This window comes from Benincasa hispida, chromosome 2, assembly GCF_027475165.1.
Source record: "Benincasa hispida cultivar pf3 chromosome 2, pf3_genome.v1.1, whole genome shotgun sequence".
Taxonomy (NCBI): domain Eukaryota; kingdom Viridiplantae; phylum Streptophyta; class Magnoliopsida; order Cucurbitales; family Cucurbitaceae; genus Benincasa; species Benincasa hispida.
The window spans coordinates 37,228,325-37,249,659 of NC_143479.1; the positions used below are offsets into that span (position 1 = coordinate 37,228,325).

At 35.0% G+C, this 21,335-nt stretch overlaps 3 protein-coding genes across 4 annotated transcripts; all 3 read left to right on the top strand.

The window, feature by feature from the left end:
* The first annotated feature begins 1,005 nt into the window (after nt 1-1,005).
* On the top strand, nt 1,006-2,071 carry LOC120072050 (uncharacterized). Its single transcript, XM_090311054.1, has 2 exons — nt 1,006-1,299; nt 1,979-2,071. The coding sequence occupies exons 1-2, from the start codon at nt 1,006-1,008 to the stop codon at nt 2,069-2,071; spliced, it is 387 nt and encodes a 128-aa protein (XP_090167180.1).
* LOC120071737 (zinc finger CCCH domain-containing protein ZFN-like) lies at nt 1,422-15,219 on the top strand. Of its 2 annotated transcripts, none has more exons than XM_039024117.2 (8): nt 1,422-2,222; nt 5,574-5,731; nt 6,565-6,627; nt 8,055-8,174; nt 8,947-9,234; nt 13,821-13,865; nt 13,984-14,148; nt 14,511-15,219. In XM_039024117.2, the coding sequence occupies exons 1-8, from the start codon at nt 2,129-2,131 to the stop codon at nt 14,790-14,792; spliced, it is 1,215 nt and encodes a 404-aa protein (XP_038880045.1). In that variant the 5' UTR covers nt 1,422-2,128; the 3' UTR covers nt 14,793-15,219. The 2 variants fall into 2 exon arrangements, with proteins under 2 accessions (XP_038880045.1, XP_090166823.1); XM_090310697.1 differs by having other exon boundaries at nt 1,472-2,204.
* Nucleotides 15,220-19,075: 3,856 nt separating this feature from the next.
* Nucleotides 19,076-20,223, top strand: LOC120071488 (uncharacterized). The gene is made up of 2 exons (XM_039023802.2): nt 19,076-19,535; nt 19,636-20,223. Exons 1-2 carry the CDS (start codon nt 19,443-19,445, stop codon nt 19,885-19,887), a joined length of 345 nt encoding a protein of 114 aa, XP_038879730.1. The 5' UTR covers nt 19,076-19,442; the 3' UTR covers nt 19,888-20,223.
* Nucleotides 20,224-21,335: the final 1,112 nt, after the last annotated feature.

Consider the following 21,335-nt stretch of genomic DNA (forward strand, 5'->3'; position numbering starts at 1 on the left):
ATCCGTACCTTATTGAGAGATTTTGTCAGGTGGAGCTAGGGCGGGATAATGAGTTCTCGGTATCCCAAGATCATGGTCTCTTGTACGAGGGACGCTTATATTTACATGCAGACAATGACATTAAGAATGGACTATTGATAGAGGCCCATAGCTCGCCATTTTCGATACATCCTAACAACATTAAGATGTATCAAAACCCGAAACGATGCTACTGGTGGAATTATATAAAAAGGGAAATTGTTGAGTTTATTAGTAAGTGTTTGGTGTGCCAACAGGTTAAGGCCCCAAGACAGAAGCCAGCGGGCTTGTTGTAGCCCTTAAGTGTACTAGAGTAGAAGTGGGAGGATGTGTCCATGGATTTTATCGTGGGCTTGCCAAAGACAGCTAAAGGCTATACAGTGATATAGGTTATAGTGGAAATACTCACTAAGTTGACACATTTTGTTCCAGGTAAGTCTACGTATTCCGTAAATAGGTGGGTGTAGTTGTATATGAAAGAGGTGGTGAGATTGCATGTGGTGTCTGTGTCCATCGTGTCTGATAGGGACCCTCGTTTTACATCCAACTTTTGGAAGAGTTTTCGGACAACATTGGGTACTCTTGGATTTCATTACATCTTTACACCAACAAATTGATGGTCAAACTGATTGTTTGAATTAGACCTTGGAGGATATGTTACATGCATGCACACTGAAATTTTCAGGGACTTGGGATTCTCACTTGCACTTAATGGAGTTTGCTTATAATAACGACTACCAGGCTACCATTGACATGGTGCCATTTAAGGCCTTGTATGGGAGGAGTTGCAGGTTTCCTATTTGTTGGGGCGAGGTTGGTCAATTGAAATTGTTGGGTCCGGAGTTGGTGTAGACCACCAATGAGACGATACAGATTATTAGAGCCCGAATGTTGACAACTCAAAGTAGGCAGAAAAGTTACACTGATGTTAGGCCTAAAGATTTGGAGTTTGAAGTAAGTGATAAAGTATTTCTAAAAGTGGCACACATGGGGGAAGTTTTGACATTTGGCAGGAAAGGTAAGTTAAGCCCTCGGTTTATTGGGCCATTTGAGATCTTGGAACGGATCGATCCTGTAGCTTATCACCTGACTTTGCCATCGTCTCTTTTTGCAGTTCATGATGTTTTCAATGTTTCTATGTTGGGGATGTACATAGTGGATCCATCTCATGTTGTGGATTATGAGCATTTGCAATTGTATGAGAACCTGAGTTACGAAGAGAAGCCTATTCAAATCCTAGCCAAGAAAGTGAAAGTTTTGCACAATAAAAAGATAGTATTGGTAAATGTTTTTTGGCGGAATCATTAGTGTGAAGAAACAACGAAGGAATAAGAGGACGAGATGAAATCGCATTATCCCAAACTTTTTTCAGGATTAAAACTTTGGAAGACTACAGGAAAAGAAAAGTGTGAAAGTAAAGAAATAATTGGAAAATTATAATAATGGTATAACTGTTGGAAGAAGGGGTCCGTAGGTGAGGGTAAAGGGAATGACCACGCGCAAGGAGAGGCGTGAGAAACAGTCGGTTGGGTCATCCACCCACTTTGTTCTTACAGATTCACTTCTCTTTGCACTTCCACCACTGAAAAAGAAAAAGGCTAAAATGTTAGCAGGAATCTGTTGAACGTGGCGGAACCAAAGCGAGAGTTAACTCCAAATCCTTTAATCGCGAGAGTCTTTCAAATCTTCGTCGTCCGTTTTTCCTCTCCAAAAATCGTCAGCAACAATGGAGGGACGGATGTTTTGGTTGGTTTCGTTACTCTTTTCTCTCTCTTTTTAGTTTTTTTGTGTGGAGAGGAGAAGACAACGCCCTTTTCTCTCTCTCTTTCTTTCTTTCTCTATCTCTCTCTCTCTTTCTAAAAAACCCACTTACACAAATCTTCATTCAATCTCGTATACATAAACTTCTCCTTTCTCTTTCTCTGCTTTTCCCCCTTTTGTGTTTTTGGTTCTGGGAAAGGTATTTGGATGGTGGGTTTTTGATTTGATCCAAATTGCTGCTCTGCAACTGCTGGGTTGTGGTGGAAATGGGGATTTGGGTGGTGGGTTGTGATGGGATGAGTTCTTCGCCGGCGATGGCGCGGTGATTTCAGGACGATGTTCCTCTGCGATGGAGTACGATTCTGGAATTCCGATGTCTGTGACGGAGGGGCACTCCTCTGCCCTCACACCATCTTTGCGCGAAGGTTCTCTTGCTAATTTCGGTATCGTTTATTTGTTTCTTCTTCCCTTTTCCCTTTCGCAGATTCCAATTTCTTTTTAATAATTTTGTTGTTTGTTCATGTGGGTTTTTGTGGTGTGTATTCGAGTGATCGATTTCCATATGCAAATGCTCTCTCTGATTGTCTTTTACGTAAATTCTATGATTTGCCCATAGCTTGTATCGAATTTCCATTTCGATCCGTGGTGTATGGTTTTGTTTTGCTAGTTTTTTGTTTGGTTTTCTTAGTTTCTAATGATACTCAGGAAGAGATTGAATTAAATTTCTGGAAAAAATTCCGGTTCATATGTTTGTCGCCCCCCTCTTCCACCTTGCAATCTCCACTGAAGGCTCGATAGTTGCTCTCATGATGGCTTATTCCATATAAAAAGTTATTTCGTAAGTTTTTAGCCATTCACCTTTTGCAATGCTTACGAAATTTATGTGGAATATAACGTGGCGGATCCATCTTATACCCCGTTGTTTTTCCGTTTCTGGTTTTTGTGGCGAAATTTTTGGGTTCTAGAGTTTGATAGTCGAGATTGAAGTTGTTATGAGTATCATTTTATGATGAATGTAACTGAAAAAAAAGAACAAATAAGTACTATAGCATTGCCCATGCCTGTTGAGGTCAAAGGTTTCAACTGGCAAAAAAAAATTTCTCGTCAAATTCTAGACCTCACCATCCTTCTGCTCATGGTGTTTAACAATCAGTATTGGAAATGAACGGAGAAGTGCTGGAACATGCGGAACCACATATTGGATTACTCAACTACTGCACGAATTTGCTGACGCTGAGTTGGCTTGCACATTTGCTTGGGGGTGGAAATAATAAACGTTTTATTGGAGAGAGAAAAAAAATGTATAAAACAAGAAAATGGTACATCTTTCTAGACAATAATTCTTAAAAGTGATAGTTAGTTCATATATCTGCAACCCCAATGTATATTGTATGTGATGAGATGGGAAAGGTTCAGATCATTTATTTGTTCATTGCGCCCTTTGGTTTATTTCGTTGAATGTAGATTTTTTCATTTATCTGACATGGCTCTAGTCCCCGACTGTGGAGAGGTAGGTTTCTGTGGCAGGGCCACCGCCTAATTGAAGAATTTTGAGAACAAATGCTTACTCCGATAGTAAATGTGGAGTTCAATTCTCTTAAAGGGGAGGGGGCTTGAGGTTTGCCCATTTGGTGCTAAAGCCATTGCAGCCTCTTTATAGTTTCACTCTGAATAAAAGATGCATGCATGTCTTGTTACAGAAAGAAAAATATAAAAAAAGAAAAAAATATACAAGATAAAGAAATAAAATAAAATAGAAACCACTTGGAAGCTATGAAACTTATAATCTCTACCTATTCATAAACGTCTCTGTTCTCTTCTTATAATAGTTTATTTCAAGCTATGGCTTCCAAGATTTTTATATATATAGAAACAGTTAATTTCATTGTAAAAAAAATGAAAGAATACTAGGGCATACAAAAAACCAAGTCTGTAAATACCCTTCTAAGGGGAACCAACTAAGTAAGATATTGCTTAAAGAATAATTACAAAAAGTCTTTGAAATTGAAGTCCAAAGAGAAACATGAAAATTTAACAAGGACCAAGTGTCACTTGGGTCCCTTCCCACACTTCTCTCTGTTATTTGTCTCACCCCAAAGGTCCCATAATAGAGCAAACACCCGGTAACCATAAGAAATATGACCCTTCTCTCTAAAAGGATAGATGGAGGGGGAACTCCCCGATCACATTGCCAACTTCCCTTTGGTGAGCCAATGTTAAACCAAACTCTTAGATGAAGTGATTCCACACCTACCTCACAAACTCGCAACTCCAGAGTTGAGACACCATATGATAGCATAGTGCATACACTAACTTATATTAAGAAGTAGGACCACTGGATGGAATTTAAGAATAGATTAGATGATTGTTCTTTTTTCCAAGTGAGAATAAGATGAGAAAGAACAAGTGATGGCAATATCCACAATTATGAAACTTGAGAATTTATCATCTGTTGCCTCTCTCGTAGTGAACTTTCTCTTAATGACTGTAGCTCTTAGAACACAGCTTGGTTGATACCTAACACTATGATTCCAAATGTATTTCCTACCTCTGTTATTTCTGGAATTGTACCATAATTGAACCACCTCAAAGGTTTGTTGGATGTCTAGCCTATGCTCATGGACAAGACATTACTTATTGAGATACCACATGGGTTCGTTACTGAATTACGTCAATACTGATCGTCTCATCCATGAGCCTGAATAAATGCCTTACCTTTCAACTTCTACAAAGTTGAGTTCTGAAGTGACATAGCAGCCCATCAAGCTATATCAATCTGCTAACTGCTGAGCAACACTTGTTTGGAAACGTTTCCAAGCATTAATATCTAGTTCTTGAGAATACAGAAGTGTCCACAAACTTGTGTTCATTGTCCATGTTGAGGTCCTAATAGACAGACAGACAGGTTTTTCTACTTCCAAAAAAGATGATCAGTGACACCCTAGGCCCTTTTTCTTCTTGCCCACCATAGACCCTATGGATGGTGAAAACTGGCAGCTGCCTGTGAGAGTACAGACATTTTTTCGGAAATATTAGTAGGATAGTAGTAAGGGCATAGTGATAATTTGTTCGTGTTGTCTTGGTTATAAATAAGGGGAGTTGGACACCTTAGAGGGGAGATCATTTTGGTAAGTCAGTCCCCAGTGGATTGTTTGTTGGAGAGACAGTCCTCTCGATAGACTATTCATATTGTAATTTCTTTATTGATATTGTAAAATAGTTATCTTTATTGCTTTCTTATATTTTCTGTGTTTGATTACCTAACACTATGTTGAAACATGTGTTAACATTCTTTTGTGCACTCTTCTCTCTAATCATGATCAAAATGGAATGTGTTCTGACCAAAGAAGTCAATGAGCTGGGGGAAGTGGGCAAAAGAGAGTTTTAAATTCAAAATTTTTAGGCATTAAAAGAAAGGGTTTTGATATATTAGTCTGTTTTACTCTGTATTATTGCCTCACAAGGATGCTTTTGTACTCATGTATTATTCTGTTCTAGGACTTTGATGTCTCATGCACTTTTCCGTCCAGGGGCTTGTATCTATTTATCATTTTCAATTCCATTTGGAAATGTGAATTTTCTCCATTCCTTCCCCGAACCATATCCATCCACATTTTAGTTTTTGTATGTAAGTGAGCTTCATGTATTTAGAATACTAGAATGGTATAGCTCTGAAGTTTTAAAGGTTGATTTTTCTTTGCTATTTTAGGTTCTTTATATTTCATCTCTCTTCGGTTTTCTTATCTATTTTTCTTCTTTATAATGGGAGATTTACTTATCTAATATCTTACCAGATGCACTGTGGCAAATGAACTTGGGATCAGGTGAAATAATGGGATCTGGATCTTATCCTGTGCGACCTGGAGAGCCAGACTGTTCTTATTACATCAGAACTGGCCTATGTAGATTTGGAGCTACGTGTAGATTTAATCATCCACCTAATAGAGAGCTGGTAATAAGCAGAAATTTGGTCTTTTCAGGTTTTTATTTTATTGATTTTTTTTTCAAGGTAGAGTAGATGCTAAACAGTATTTGGTTAATTCATATTCAAAATTCAAATATACAATCAGATTAAATATTTTTCAATTCCTTTTGCTCCTTGGAAACAATTCCTTCTATTTGACTTGGAGCATGTACCGTGGGATAACTATTTTCTCTTCTAGTTGTTAATGAGCAGCAGGTTAGGCACTAGGTAATATTATGCCGGCACAATCAATTAATCTCTCTGCACAAAATTTTCGTGTTTGTGATTGTGGAGGCAAGCTTGTGTGGTACATAGTTGTGAAGATACTATGTTCAGGTTCTTATAGAATTGTATTGTCATATGATGTTCTAAGCATGTTAACTGAACTGCTTCAGAGCTCCCCCTGAAGTTAATTATACTTAGCGGATAGAGCTATGAGAAGGAAATTGAAAATGGTGAAATTTCGTTGTAACCTTAATTGATAAACCTAATTGTCTCTCCTTTCATTCACTCACCTCACCCTGTACAAACCTGAAAGCTAAATATGGGGAATCATTTTATTTGCAGAATAGTTTTGTCCTTGCACACACGGTCCTTTTTCTTTTTTTCTTTTACTTGATTATGTGCTGAACGAAGGACATCTGAAATTTCTCCCAGAAATAATGTGCTTGCTTCATTTAATCTCGAAAAGAACAGATTACTTTTTCATGTTAATTCCAATTATTATCTGAAGATAACATGGAGTCATCTATAGTAGTTTAGAGTCTCATACATGGAAGTTTTACAAGTGTCTTCCGTGATTTAGTACACTTTACTTTCAGGCTATTGCCACTGCAAGAATGAAGGGGGAGTTCCCGGAAAGAATTGGACAACCAGAATGTCAGGCATGTTCTTATTTCATTATCTTTACTTATGTAAAATTAACATATTATATCATGCCTCATAGAGTTTCTCTTGACATTTTATTCATTACTAATCTCTATGTCAATTCTGATTGTATCGATTACTGATGTCTTCTGTGACATTATATTCTTATTGTACTTGAGATTTTTGACTGGTTTGGGGATTCAGGTCGTTTGTTTGAATTTGTGATATGATAAGTTTCTGTAATCCACCCCCAACCCCCCAAAGTTTTGGGAACTTCTTCTGCGGCCTTTTTTATACTATATCAATTAAAAGTTTTGTTAGAAGAAAAAACGGAAATTTAAACCTGCATATCATCATTAAGCTCCTAGCTCCACCCATAAGAAAACTGTAACATGTACAAGTTAATGTGAATATACTTTGACAGGAGGAAAGAAGGGAAAATTTGGGTGACCTTGTTTTCTGCTAGATGGTTTCTTGTAATTTTATGGTGTGTAGAGTTTGTAAGAACCTGAAAGCTCGTAGGCACTAAATTTTGTTTCACTTTGCTTTTCTTTCTTCTTTTTCGTCTTCTTCTTCTTCTTCTCTATTTATTTTATTATTATTATTATTATTTTTTTAATGTATTATCGTGGAAACAAAGTTAAGGTTTCTTTGTAGAATAATTTTATTTTAACGAGAGAGGGGGAAAATATTTTTCATTCAGGAAATGAGGGAAATTAAAGATAAGGCATCCTTGTACCCTTAAATTCAAAGAAAACTACAAAAGGACTTATATTTATTTTTAGCTAAGGAGATAAATTACCAAAATTCTTATCTAAGGGGGGTATATAAGACAAAGAGTATCCTTCCAGCTTTCATCCCCTTGAAAAATCCTTCCACTTGTTTTTCCGTTTTCCTCCTTTTCAATTATGATAGAAAACAATTTCCATATAACTCCCCCACACCAAAGAAAGAAAAATATGTTACTCCACATAGACTTCACTTTGTTTTTTTGGAGGATCATTGCATAACATGGAAAGCCATATACTTGTTAAATCACCTTCAAAACTTCCTCCAAGACTCCAAGAGACAGCTGAGAGTCCTTATTCAAAGATTACTTGGTTTGAGAATATAATTAGTTCTTTAGCTTATTCCATATATCTGGTATAAATGAATTATGGGATGAGCTTATTTTCTTAATCAGATTCAGTGATGAAATTTGGTTTAGTTTATACAAAACCCATCTTATATGTATCAGGAATATTATTTTTCATGGTATAGTTTTGGTTTAGAATAACGAGGTCTCTTGTTTATAATTATCCTTCAAATTTGATTTGCTTAGGTGTTATATTGTTATGCTGTCTTGATTGACTCTTGACAATTTAACTTTCAGATCAATTTAAAGCTTAGGATGTTTCCTTAATATTTTTACTATGATAATGACATTTTCATATGCATAATCCAGTACTACCTGAAGACAGGAACTTGCAAGTTTGGGGCTACGTGCAAGTTTCATCATCCTAGAGACAAGGCCGGGATTGCTGGAAGAGTGGCCTTAAATATTTTAGGCTATCCACTTCGCCCGGTTAGGATACTGCTCCCTTTTATTTATTGCACACTTTTTGCAATCCGTAAGTTTCTGTATATTCTTGACTCTCATGTTTATGTATAGACGAGAAGCACTTATGTTGATGAAAAGGTAAAAGGAAAGGGAACACTAGAAGGCCACCTCCGTTGTTCTAAGCTTAAGAGAATTTAACAACCTCAATCAGTCATAAATAATGATAAAAAAAGTGAAAATCAAAGAACTCGTTGGTGAAAATTTATATGCCTTTACCACGAATGAATGTAGGAAATTGGTACCTAAACACAGTTTATTGACGGGCTAATAGAAAATAACTATTGAGAGATAAGACTGGAGACCATCCCATTGTGCTGCTTAAGAGAATTTTTTTTTAAAAAAAAAAAAAAAAAAATCTACCACAATCAGTCATGACTCGTAACTGTGATAAAAAGGGAAAGTCGGAGAACTCTTGGGGTATCATTGTTGTCTTTAACTACAAAGGAATGTAGGAAATTCGTACAAAAACGCGCTAAACAATGAAGAAGGCATTTGACATGCTAACTTGCTAAGCTCAGATCTTACTTTGTCAATTTACCTATTCTTTTATGCTAAAAATATTTATTTATCCATTACCTATCTCACTCTGTCTTGGTGCAAATGTACATCTTTCTTTAATGCTTTTAATCTCACATCTCTTTTGACCGATTGGATAAGTCTCTTTAGCCCTCCTTTTGTAAATTTCATACATCAATAAAATTTGTTTCTTATCCCAAAAAAACTCTCAATTATGCAGAGTGAAACAGAATGTGCTTATTATTTAAGAACTGGACAGTGCAAGTTTGGAAATACGTGTAAATTCCACCATCCTCAACCAACTAATATGATGGTCTCACTGCGTGGCTCTCCTATTTATCCAACCGTACAATCACCAACTCCTGGTCAGCAATCGTATCCAGGAGGAAGTACAAATTGGTCAAGGCCTTCATTTATTCCCAGTCCACGATGGCAAGGTCCTTCCAGTTATGCATCTTTAATATTACCTCAGGGAGTTCTTTCTGTTCCAGGTTGGAATGCATTTAATGTAAGTCCTATTCCTTACCCATGTTTGACATAAATATGGTATATGTTATTCATGTTTGTTTACTTTATTCTTATTCAAGGTGTGAGTGTTGTGGAAAACGAGTCAATGCAAATGTTTGTTTTATTAAAGAAAATTGTTCTTTTAACTTTTCCCCACTCAAATTGGGGTGCTTGTGTTCCAAGTTAACATTCATATTTTGAATTGTTTATATGATTAATTTTCTTCCCAGACATCTTCTTCTGTGTTAAAGTTGCATTGGAGTTGAAATACCTGAAGTCGTTCTCCTGTGTTAAAGTTGCATTATTTCATGGGCAACTTGTGAGCGTATTGATGCAGGATGGGTTGAATAGTGAGCAAGTATTTCTTTCAGAAACCCAAAGAATGGGGGGAAAAGGTGGAAAGAGAGAGAAGTAAATAGATAGAGGCAAGAAATATTAGCGTTTCCAATGCAAATTAATTTTCTATTGTCCAAAGTAAAATAACGCTAAAAGTTGCATCCCAGTTATAAAGGTCAATCGAGATAAAGATAAGTAAAGCAAATATTATATCGTGTTAGTAGAAGTCTACTATTATTTTTTCTTTATGATAAGAATTTGACTTGAAAAAAAATGAAAGAATACACAAGCATATAAAAACGAGCCAAACAGCAAGAAGAGACTCCAGTCAAGAGAAATACACCATGCTAATAGTTACAAAAAAGCTTATAAATAGAGGCCTAAATAGAAACAAAGAATCTAACAAGGGATCAATCATGGGCATAAGAGTTCTCATGCCCTCTGAAGATTATGTTGTTTCTCTCTACCCAAAGTCCCCACAAAATAGCACACTCCAACCTGCTGCCAAAACTGTCCTTTATCACGAATAGCTGGAGGGAGGAACAACTCCTTGCAACTCCACTTGAAACTGAACTACCGAAAGAAGTTGCTCCAAAATGCATGACCAAAATCACAACTCCACATAGATATGATTCAGGTCTGCAACTCTTGCATCAAATACAACAAAGTGGCCCAACACTAAAGGCCTTCTAGTCAAAACTTGATCGAAGGTGTTAATTCTTCCATGCAACCCCTGCCATGTGAAGAGATCTTAACCTTGTTGGAAAATTTCACCTTCCAAACTGAGGAGAAACTAGAAACCTCCGTGGAGGAAGGGTTGGTCAAGCACTGGTGGAAAAGAACAGCAAAAAACACCTTTGGAAGAACAAATTCCAAGTGTGGGGATCTCTCCTCTTAGGCCTAAAAGGAAAAAAGGAGAGGGAGGATAGAAGGGCCACCAGCCAAGCATCTGACGTTTCCTTATCAATCAATGAAGATTGGAAACCTAGAAAGGAGATGGTGGCAAATCTGTCTGATCAAGGATTGATGCTCTCAAGTGGTTTCGAAGGAGGATAATCAATATAAATGAGGGTATAAGGAGACGAGGCGTCTATCCCCCAACCACTTGTCCTCCCAGAAATAGATATCCTACTTGTCCTCAATGTCATTATGAATAAACTGGGAAAGTAGAGGAAGACTCGACATAATTGCTTTACACAGGTTTCTATAAGCTTCTCTCAAGTCCTCATTGATCCACTCAAAGGGATGTGGCCCATACTTGCTTACATTAACCTTGTACCATAAGGTATCAGCTTTATGATAGAATCACTAGAGCCATTTAGCCAACAATGTTGTGTTTCTCGTCCTTTCCCCAGTCGAGGGGCATAGAGACCACCTCCCAACACACCAGGTCCAAACCCTTTCCCCTCTTCCACCCCTTTTCATTAGAAAGATTCTATAAGTTTCTCCATCTCCTTTCCAATCAAACTCGGAACTCTAAAAAGAGACATAAAGTAAATAGGAGTACCACTCAAGACTGATTGAATAGGTCTTCTCCCTAGGATAGGGTCCCAAAGGGAATGATGTCTAGGGGATTGGCCTAGGAGGACACCCAAGTAGGATGAAGGGAAGACTGCTAGCTCACAGTTACAACCTAGAAAGTTAGCGCACCTTCGGAGCTTGAAAGAGTAGCAATTAATGCTCAAAATTTGCATTTTCCTTCATCAATCCTAAGGCCAGAGATCATCTCATAATAGGCTAACATACGATTTAGATTGAGAAAGGATTCCTTTTTATTCATAGTAGAAGATGGTAGTGTCATTAGCGAAATTGGAGGTTAGAGAGGTGTACCTTGTCCTTTCCGATTTGAAAATCCTCAAGAATATTATCTTTCACCACCCCTTTCGAGACCATTTACTCAAAATGTCTACCACCAAGAGAAAAAGAAAAGGAGAGAGGATTGCTTTGTCGAATACTTGTAGAGACACAAATCCTGCCCTTCGACTTCCATTGAGCAAAATGGAATTGTTCATATTCTTGAATCAAGTCCTCATCCAACATCTCCATTTAGGTCCAAAACCCTTATTTGCCATCACCTTGTGATAAAAATCTCATTCCACGTGACCATAGGCTTTCTCAAAGTCAATCTTGAAGATGAATCCTCAATGGCTTCATTCGCAATCAAGGCTTGGTCTAAGATCTGTTTGCCCACTAGAAGGTTCCCTTGAGTATTGAAGATCATCTATAGGAGGACCTTTTTAAGCATGTTCATCATGACCTTGGAGATAATCTTATACACATTGGTATGGTATAAAGTCTTTACCTTTGTGACCTTTTCCTTTGGGATTAAGAAAACGAAGGTTTCGTTTAGTGCATCATTGAAGATTCCTCTCGTAAAAGTCGCTTAAGATTTCCTAAATATCCTCCTTGATAACATCTCAGTTGTAGCGCCTCAGGCCTAGGATTCGGACCAGGATTTGGCACTTGATGGCCTCGTCATTCTCCTGCATACCCTACAACCTGGCAACGTCATCATTGCTTGTTTTGATGATTCTAAGAGTGAAAATTATCCCCACAAACCAACACAGGTCGTTTCAGCATGCTTTTTCCTCTCACTCACGTGCATCCTAGGAAAATTCCCAGGAGATCACTTAACATAGGATTGTCCCAGGCTAAGCATGCTTGACTTTGGAATTCTTATGATTGAGCCACTGAAAAGGATGGTGCATCTTATTGGTATAGGTAGTAACTTTCAATTCTTTTTAAGCCTTTCTTAATCATACTTTTCATATCCTTAGGATTTTTCTCATTTAGACGTGATTTCAGTTCATTCATATCCCCTTTCTAAACTCGGGGTGTCACATCAGTTGTCTTGGAAAATGTCAGGGAAAATTGTTATATTTGTAAATATTACTTGAGTGATTAAGACTTTCTGTGATTTGTATTATTTATGGTGTTATAGACCATTGACATTTAGATCTCTTAACTACCATTTTCAAAATCAAATTGCGATTAATTAAAATTTAAAAGATGTTATCTTTGCAACTAATTCTTACAGAATGTTATGTTTGTAGTTACTTCTATGAAATTGTATTTCTATGTACTTCAGAAAATGAAGCTATCAGTTTAAATTCTCCTATATTTTGTGATCTAATAAGTGAAGAAAAGTTAAGGGCTACCGACAAGACAATCCAAAGGGGAAAGAGATCAGACAAAGAAAAGGTTGTGTAGTGGGGTTGAATGGGATGAGGAAAAGTTGTGTATTTTATATTCTAATAAGGGAAGAAAGTATCTATAAATCCATCTTCTCAAAATAGAAATTGTCTGGTCGTCAAATCAATATGTGGAAAATGTTTTAAGTAGTCTGCTCATCATATTTTAAGATTTATCACCACTGGTTATTTAAATTTATTTATGTACAGCTGAATTCAACCATAGTTCAATAGATATAGGTACAAATTACAATTTTAAAGGTCGAATGGTTCAATCTTCTACTTTGCAACTATTAAGCTCAAAAAAGGAAAAAAAAAACTATTGATGTTCAGGCATTTTTGGTGGGGCCTTTTTCTTTGTCCACTGCTGAATATGTTTTAAAAGGGTTCAAAGTTGGCTGCTACTCTCTTTAGTGCGTTGAGTGTTCGGCAGTTTTGTAGGGAGTTGTAGCGGCCTCTTTTGCAGATTCTTCTTGGCTTTGATGTTTCACTTGTGGGATAATTTTACTACTTGTCTTGTCTTGTTTATCAAGAAAGCGAAAAGCTTTTGCCTTATTGGAGTTTGGGATTTAGGGTTGAAGTCCTCGAATTTTCAGCTTTCATTGGCTGCAGCTTTTGCAATTCGTAGTGCAGGTTTTGGTTGATTTTATTTAAAATTATGATGAGAAATTTGCGTAAAAGCAGTTTAGAAATGTTAAATAATTGGCTCATTCTACAGGGTTTAGCCTCTCCTTTTCTGATTTTGGAGACAGAAATCGTGGTTTATCTTCATGACAGTACTATAATATTTAATTATCTCTGAGCTCTCGTTGTCATTCTATCTCATGTAGATGTTCTATTGAAATTTCATATTCTGATTAATTATTTATATATGTTGGTTGCTGTGGAAGTAGGATAAATGTTCAGTTTTTATACTTATCTATATTATATACTATATTCATCGTTTGGCTATATGGAATCCTTATATTGCTGTTTTTTTTCACCCTCAAGTTTTTTTCTTTCTTGAAATTCTTGAGCAATACACAGCCAAAGTTTACACATAAAATGGTGATTTTTACAGGATCAGCTAGGATCGGTCTCGTCTTCAGAAAGCCCACAACAAACGGTGGGACATAGTCAGATTTATGAAGCTTAATACCAGAGTGAATGAATTGATGCAGCATCTGTAGCACTCTTCTCTAATATGTTCTAACTATCCTTTTTGGGGGTTCTTGGCATTGCAGAGGGAGAATGTATTTCCTGAGAGGCCTGGCCAGCCTGAATGTCAGTTTTACATGAAGACTGGAGATTGCAAGTTTGGTGCTGTTTGTCGATTTCATCATCCCAGAGAAAGAGTACTTCCTGCCCCAGATTGCGTCTTGAGTCCAATAGGCCTGCCATTACGTCCGGTGAGTTAACTGTGATGAAATGGCTAATTTGATGTTCTAATTTTCCAGGTGATATGGGGATCTGCAAGATTAGAGACCCTTTTCCAGCTTTTTGATTCAAGTATGTTTTAAGAATAACAACATATTGTCACTTGAGCCTTGCAGATTGGGTAGTGGAGTTTATGATGGTTTTTTAAGAGCTGCATTAATCCTAATCAAATGCTGGATGAAACATTACATAATTTAAACTTCGCTATGGTTTTTGTACATATGTCATAGTTTTCTGTTGCTATTATCTTGTATTTCTCAACCAAAAAAAGGACCTCCTGATTTCTTAATATGAGGAAAGCTGTAGAGTTACCAATTTTGTTTTCCATGAACAGGGAGAACCTTTGTGCATCTTTTATTCTCGTTATGGGATCTGTAAGTTTGGTCCAAGCTGCAAGTTTGATCATCCTATGGGAATCTTCACATACAATCTCTCTGGAGCATCATCAGCCAATGCCCCGGTTCAGCATTTGTTTGGGACGTCTTCGGGAACAACTGCACTGAACCTATCATCTGAGGGGCTAGTCGAATCAGGACCTGCAAAGCCGAGGCGGCTATCAATCTCTGAGACTCGAGAGATGCCATCTGACGATGAAAATATTGACGCCGAGGGCTGAATGTTGCAGCAGCTCCATTTTATTACCCCTTTTACAATCTTTTGGAAGATAAAAAGATGGAAGAGCTATTTGTAAATTCATTATGCCTTGCCTTGCTGGAAGGAAAAAGATGTACAGGAGGGTTCATGTAAAGTTGATCCTGTTTTTTCTGAAAACGCATTTCAGATGGCAGCAGATTAATTCCTCTGAATTTTACTTTTTATTTTTTTCTTTAATGTTTCTGCATTGTATAAAAAGATCTGCAGATGATGTCAGTTTCACCTTTGGTAAAACAACAATTCATGAACTACTCATTTGTCCCCAAATCTTTCTGATATTTGGGATTTTAAATTCTTGTAAAGAAAAACCCTTGCTATTTCCCCCAAATTTTGATGGCCTGTTTGGCTCTTCAATGAATGAATAACCATGTTCATGATGCTTTCAGATATTTTAAACACCCCCACCAATGCTTGTGGATGATATTCCTGTGGTTTCTTCTTCCTTTCTACATTTTGCTCGACTCTATTGAAAAGTACTGAAACAGCTTAATGCCATAGCTCGTCTTCTATGGCGGGGTTCTAGTAGAATCTATCGAGCCTAATCTCCGACTTTGAATTGGCATTTCTATCAAGTGATCATCATGGTTATGCAAGTTTTGCTGTTACAATTGCTCTAAATTAGAAGATCTAAATTCATCCAGTCATTTCCATTGAAGGAGAAAGAGTTTTAAGTAGAAAGGCAAATTGTTATTGTGTTTTGAAGTTATTATTAGAATAGTATTATTCTCCAACTGGACGTTTTGGATGGTCTCATGTGTACTCATTATGACTACTATTTTTATACACATCTAATCATATCATATTCTCCACTTTATTAGATCAATATTTCATCTCCCATTCCATAATTATTTCATTTTTTCTTAATAATAATTGTAATTGTTTTCTTTCAATTTTTTTACAACATTATTCATTTTTCTCAAAGCTAAATTATAAATGCAAAAATCAACTTTTGAAAAATTAATTTATGCTTTTCAAAATTTGGCTTTGAAAATAGAAACTCACTAATAGAAATAGTGTTTATAGACTTAATTTTTAAAGATAAAACGATTAAAATATTGGTTAAAAATATCATTTTGGTATTTATATTTTAGGTTTCTTTCAATTTTAATTTATATACTTTTAAATGTCCAAAATAGTCTATATACTTCCATTGAATCTTAATATTGGTTCTTACAACTTAATTAGGTCAAAATTGGTTAATTAATAATAATTATCATGGAAGCAAAGACACAATGAGAAAACGTTTCAAAATTAAAGAGGGAATGCTAATAGAGAATTATTGCCTGTTTTTTATTTAAAAAAATAGTATATTGATTAAATTTGGATATTTGAAAGTATGTGGACTAAAATTGAATAAGTTTAAAGTATCCAAACTAAAATATTATTTAACTAAATATATTAGTATCCTTCTTTATAAGTTAAACGTTCATTTCCGTTCTTGCACTTTGGAATTTATTCAATCTTAGCTTCAATACATTCAAATTTTCAATTTTAATCCATATACTTTATGTATAAATTTAGTCTCTACTACTAGTTTATTATTGATTTTTCTAAAAGTTTTTTATTCTATATGAGTCTTTCCACTATTAATTTACAAAGCATATATACGTAATATATTTTCTTACTTGAGAATTATTATAATTATTTAACTAAATTTGATAAAAAAAAATAATTTTGAAAGATTAAATTTAAGATCTATTGAAAGTATAAGAATTAAAATTAGACATTTAAAAATAAGAAATCAAAATTCAATAAATTCTGAAATGAACGAGAATATAATGGAATTTTAATCTTAAAATTTGAATTTCAACCTACAATTATATAATGGTTTATAAGAATAATATTTAAAACGTCATAAAAGAGAAAATTGTTGCCATAATTTGAAGGATGTACATTTAAGGTAAAATAATCAATGACTTGCCTTAAAAATTGAAATTTTATTGAGAAAGAACCAAAGCATTTAACTTTATAGACATCAAAATGGAAAGAAGTTAAACATAACTACACAACATTAATTGAAGATTCTGACAAAAATCCTTTTTGGATACAACAAATGAAGATTTAAAGTTGGGGTTAAAAGAATGGGATCTCTTAACATTGAGAATAATAATACAAATACTATGTTAGTTCAATTATTTTCATCTTCAACAAACTGATAACTTTTGAATCATACTATTTTTAAAGTTAAATAATAGCAATAACTCTGATTTTAAGAAACTTGATATATAAAATGATAGTAAAAAGTTTATATAATATTTTTTGTCTATAAAACTTTTTTTTCTTTAGTTCCAACTTTAAGTAGTAAAATTGAAGTTCTAAAAGTTGGGAATTGAAAATATTATGATAAGAAACTCAAAAGATCTAGATTATGATTTAAATTAATATTGAAAAAAAAAGAGGCTAAATCAATATTCAGACGAACCATGAACTTTGACATGATGTATTCAATTTTTACCATAAATTTTTAACTTTATCCAATTAAACCTAAGAGTTGGATAAATGTGGTTGATTTTTCCTTTAATTCAAATTAATTTACAATAGCTACCTTTTGAAAGATTCATTAGAAGAATTATTAAAATAATCATGCTTACTCATGTTGACACAAAACTAATAGGACAATAGAGAAAAAAAGAAAAACATAGGACTTTAAAGAAAGACAACATTAGAGTTTAATTTTAGTTGAAGTTTACAAATGTTAGAAGACTTTCCCAATAGTAATCTTAATCCAACTTAATTAGGAAAATAAACGATAAGAAATCAATTTTTAACTTTTAAATTTGAATAAGTGTTGTAATTTTCACCTTTGGATAAATTTTCGTTTATAAATTTGTTAACAAAAAAAGTATAAGAAATTTTCGTCTATAAATTTGTTAACAAAAAAGTATTCTTATAATAAAACATATGTATGATATAGAAATGTTAAGATAACTACATTAAAACTAAACTTTCAGTAAAATTTGTAAGTTTTGAAAAAAATTATTTAAGGGTTAATTTTTGCATCAATTCAATTTAAATTTGTATAAAAATTAATAGAATTTAAATTAGCGAGCTTCCAAATATTCTTACATTGTTTTTTTTTTTTTTTGGTTAAAATTAGTAGGTGAATTATGGTGAAAATTTATTTTTTAAATGAAGGAAAAGAAAAGTTTTATATTGGAGAATCGCACATTAGTCGGGATAACAAGAAAATGTCTCTTCATTTACCCATACCTTTCTTTGTGAGTTTGGGCTTGAAGGGGTACCTAAGTTTTAGAAGATGGAGGGGGTAAGCCGCATTGTTGCCTTTTGGTTGGGCATGGCGAGGCTATGGAATCATATTTTTTATTACCCATTTTTTTTAACAATGTCGTTTTAGCCCGTTCGATGGTCATCCGTTATAGTCGTTCGTTTTACATGTACGCACGAACGTTACCTCATTTTGCGCATTCTCCGTTGGCCTTCAAAGCCTATAAATTGCGTTTAGTTCTTTAGAAGGGAGATGAAAAAAATCTCCATTTGCTCTGGTTTTTTCTTTCTCATCTGCATCATTTTTTACGTTTTTCGAGCATATCCTAGAAAGGAGTTAGCATTTCTGATTCGCTTCCAGTGCAATTCCGATCGACATGGAATTCATCTAGGCTATTTTATCCTTGAGACGACATGACATTCTTTCCGAACTACTTGCACAAAGAGTAGAACCGCGAAACGTTTTAACGAGAGGGTGATCCGCGACTCAGCCTACATGAGTTTCTATTTTACAAGTTTTTTTCATTGCATTCCTATCACTATTTGTCGAGTGGCTATTCCAACAACTAACAAACATTAAATGATAGTTAGAACAAATTCAACCATATTTAACTAAATAAATGGATAAATTTGATAAAATTAAAAATTTAGGGTGAAAATCGATATAGTGCGACAAGTTCAACAATATGTAAGATGAAATATTCAAACCTTCGATTTTGAGGTCAATAATACAAATTTTAATTGTTCCTTTTAATTTAAAGGTCGATAGTTCAAACCTGATGTCGATTGAAGCCTCTGACAACAAAGTACAATCTTCATATTGGCCTCACACATACACTTTTGTCAGCTAAGGGGTAAAAAATTGTTTTTTTAAATTCCAATTGTTATTTAATTAGTCTGTTGCAATTTAAGTATTTTCTTACAAGTCACAGGGTAACAGTTGCAGCTGATTAATGATGTCGGATGACTTTATTTTAAAGCAAACAAATCTACTGAATCAGATTTTTCACATAATCACATTTCTTACATTTATTCTCAGCCGAAAGCCCATAACAAAGATTTACCAATTTTTTTTTTCAATTTTTTATTTTTTTGATCTCTAACAATAAATCGAAAGACATTCCCCCAGTTCCAGCAATGGGCTTTGTGGTTCACTCACTATCAACATCAACATCAAAATCTCTTCTATAAACCCTTCATTTCCATAAATTTTCTCCCAAAATCCAAGACCCCATCTCAAATTTCTCTGTGAAAACATACACTTCTTCCAAATCTATATTCCCAATTCAATCCTCTCTCTCAAAACCCCTTTCATTTTCTGAATCGATCTAAAACCCCCTCATTTCACTGTTGTTCTTCAACAGTTGGAATTCCTCTTTGGAGTTGCATGATGATGTCTAGTTATGGTGCTGGATTCTTCCTCGTTTTTCTGCTTTTTCTCGCTGGTTTAGCTACTGGAAATGAATTAAGTTTCACTCAAGTGAGTACCCTTTTCACCATTTCGCTTAATTCATCGATCCCATTTGGTCTTTTTCTGAGTTTAATTTGATGGGGTTTTCTTTGATTGTTTTGTGTTTCAGTCAAATGGGTCTGTAGCAGAGATGGTGCCACTGATTGAGGAAGGGAAAATGAAGATTATAGAGATGAATGAGACTAGAAGGAAACTGGGGAGCTTCCAAATATGTGCTCCTTGCACTTGCTGTGGTGGAGCTAAGGGCTTGTGTTTGCCTTCTCCTTGTTGCTATGCCATCAATTGCAACATCCCCAATAGGCCATTTGGTTTTTGCTCATTCACTCCCAAATCTTGTAATTGCTTTGGATGCAATCTCTAGCCTATATATATATATATCTATAGATATACATCTCTCTCTGAAATTTCTTTGGATATATATGATATTATTGGTTAGATTTGGAGTTAGGGTCATTTGTCATCTCTGTTGCTCTGTTCCGAAAAGGATTGATTTCAAGAAATCTCTCCTAATATTTAATTTTTTTTGTCTATAGTTGAATGGAATTACGTTTCTCTCAGACCTTCTTAGTTCCAGGATTTATCCTAGAGTTATGAAATTAGTCGTTCCTGAAGATAGGATTGTGATGTTTGGTCACCATTTTTTCTTTTCTTTTTTTGCTGTATTTCATTTGTTAATGGAGTTGTTGCTTTTTGTTTATTCTGTTGTAATTGAGTGCAAATTGCAGTACAAATTCGGATGATAGAGTATGTTTAGAAGATGAATGATATGGAAGACCTTGATGTTGTAAGATGATGTATAGATTTCCGTGAAGTGACGTGTTTGTTCTCGTTGTAAAAATTGTTAGCTTATTCAAATTTCCATGTTACTTTTTCTTTCTAAAGTTATTTGATGATTGATTTGTTGCTCGTTGCAAGTTGTTTACTTGATGAATTTGGGGTGTTCTGTTCACAAACCAAACGTTTGATCCATACCTCTTCTTTCTTGTTTTAATCACAAACTCTAAAAGGTTGAAAAAGATTGTTCATATTGCCCTTGAAGTTTGCTTTCTTTTGTTGCTTAAGAAAAAAGAAGAGAAGAACATAAGTAATCAAGGTTTGATTAGACAACCAATCAACTCCTCTCCATTTCTTTAAAAAATGGAATAAGAATATGCTTATTTTCTTTTGTGTTTATCCAAATCTTTTGTTTTGTGGGGACTGAGTTGAGTGTGGTTTAACTTTATCTATGTGCAACTTTTTTAAGATATGTGGAACTAATCTATAGCTATTCTATTCATCTTCTGTTACTTAATTCAGTCGGGCATCTTCTTCGAGACTCCGAGCATGAAGTATTCATAATGTTACAAAGTTTTTGGTTTCGTTTTCGGGTAGGAAAAGAACGGGAAATGATATATTTTTTTTTCCTGCACATTTGTGGGTTGATGTAGGAAAGAGACAAGGATGTACAACTTAGAAATTATATCAACATTAACTGCATTGAGAAGAGTGTTTTGAAGAATCTAATTCACCTCTTTCTTTGATGCAACATCCCATGTGATGCCTTGAGGACAAATTACTATTAACTTATTGCTCTTTCTTATTCTTGTTTCCCTTATTTTCTTCTGTGCTTGATTTATGCCCTACATACCCTTATTTGTTATACTACTATTCCAAGATGCCTCATTTCCATATGTACATACGAATTTGTATGGTATTTGGTACGAACATGGTACTTGGTTGATGATTACCCTACAACCCATTGACCACTCTAGGCCACAGATCCTTGTACCTGTTGTTTTTCCCTAGTCCCGAGCCTGGTTGCCTCGACCC

What these genes read in the sequence shown, in the direction of transcription:
- LOC120072050 (XM_090311054.1), top strand. Translation starts at nt 1,006, where the DNA reads ATGGGGGAAGTTTTGACATTTGGCAGGAAAGGTAAGTTAAGCCCTCGG. An exon ending in ACAATAAAAAGATAGTATTG is followed by an intron (nt 1,300 to 1,978) that starts GTAAATGTTTTT and finishes GTTCTGGGAAAG; the next exon opens with GTATTTGGATGGTGGGTTTT.
- LOC120071737 (XM_039024117.2), top strand. Translation starts at nt 2,129, where the DNA reads ATGGAGTACGATTCTGGAATTCCGATGTCTGTGACGGAGGGGCACTCC. An exon ending in TAGGCTATCCACTTCGCCCG is followed by an intron (nt 8,175 to 8,946) that starts GTTAGGATACTG and finishes TCAATTATGCAG; the next exon opens with AGTGAAACAGAATGTGCTTA. An exon ending in TAGGCCTGCCATTACGTCCG is followed by an intron (nt 14,149 to 14,510) that starts GTGAGTTAACTG and finishes TTCCATGAACAG; the next exon opens with GGAGAACCTTTGTGCATCTT.
- LOC120071488 (XM_039023802.2), top strand. Translation starts at nt 19,443, where the DNA reads ATGATGATGTCTAGTTATGGTGCTGGATTCTTCCTCGTTTTTCTGCTT. An exon ending in ATGAATTAAGTTTCACTCAA is followed by an intron (nt 19,536 to 19,635) that starts GTGAGTACCCTT and finishes TTTGTGTTTCAG; the next exon opens with TCAAATGGGTCTGTAGCAGA.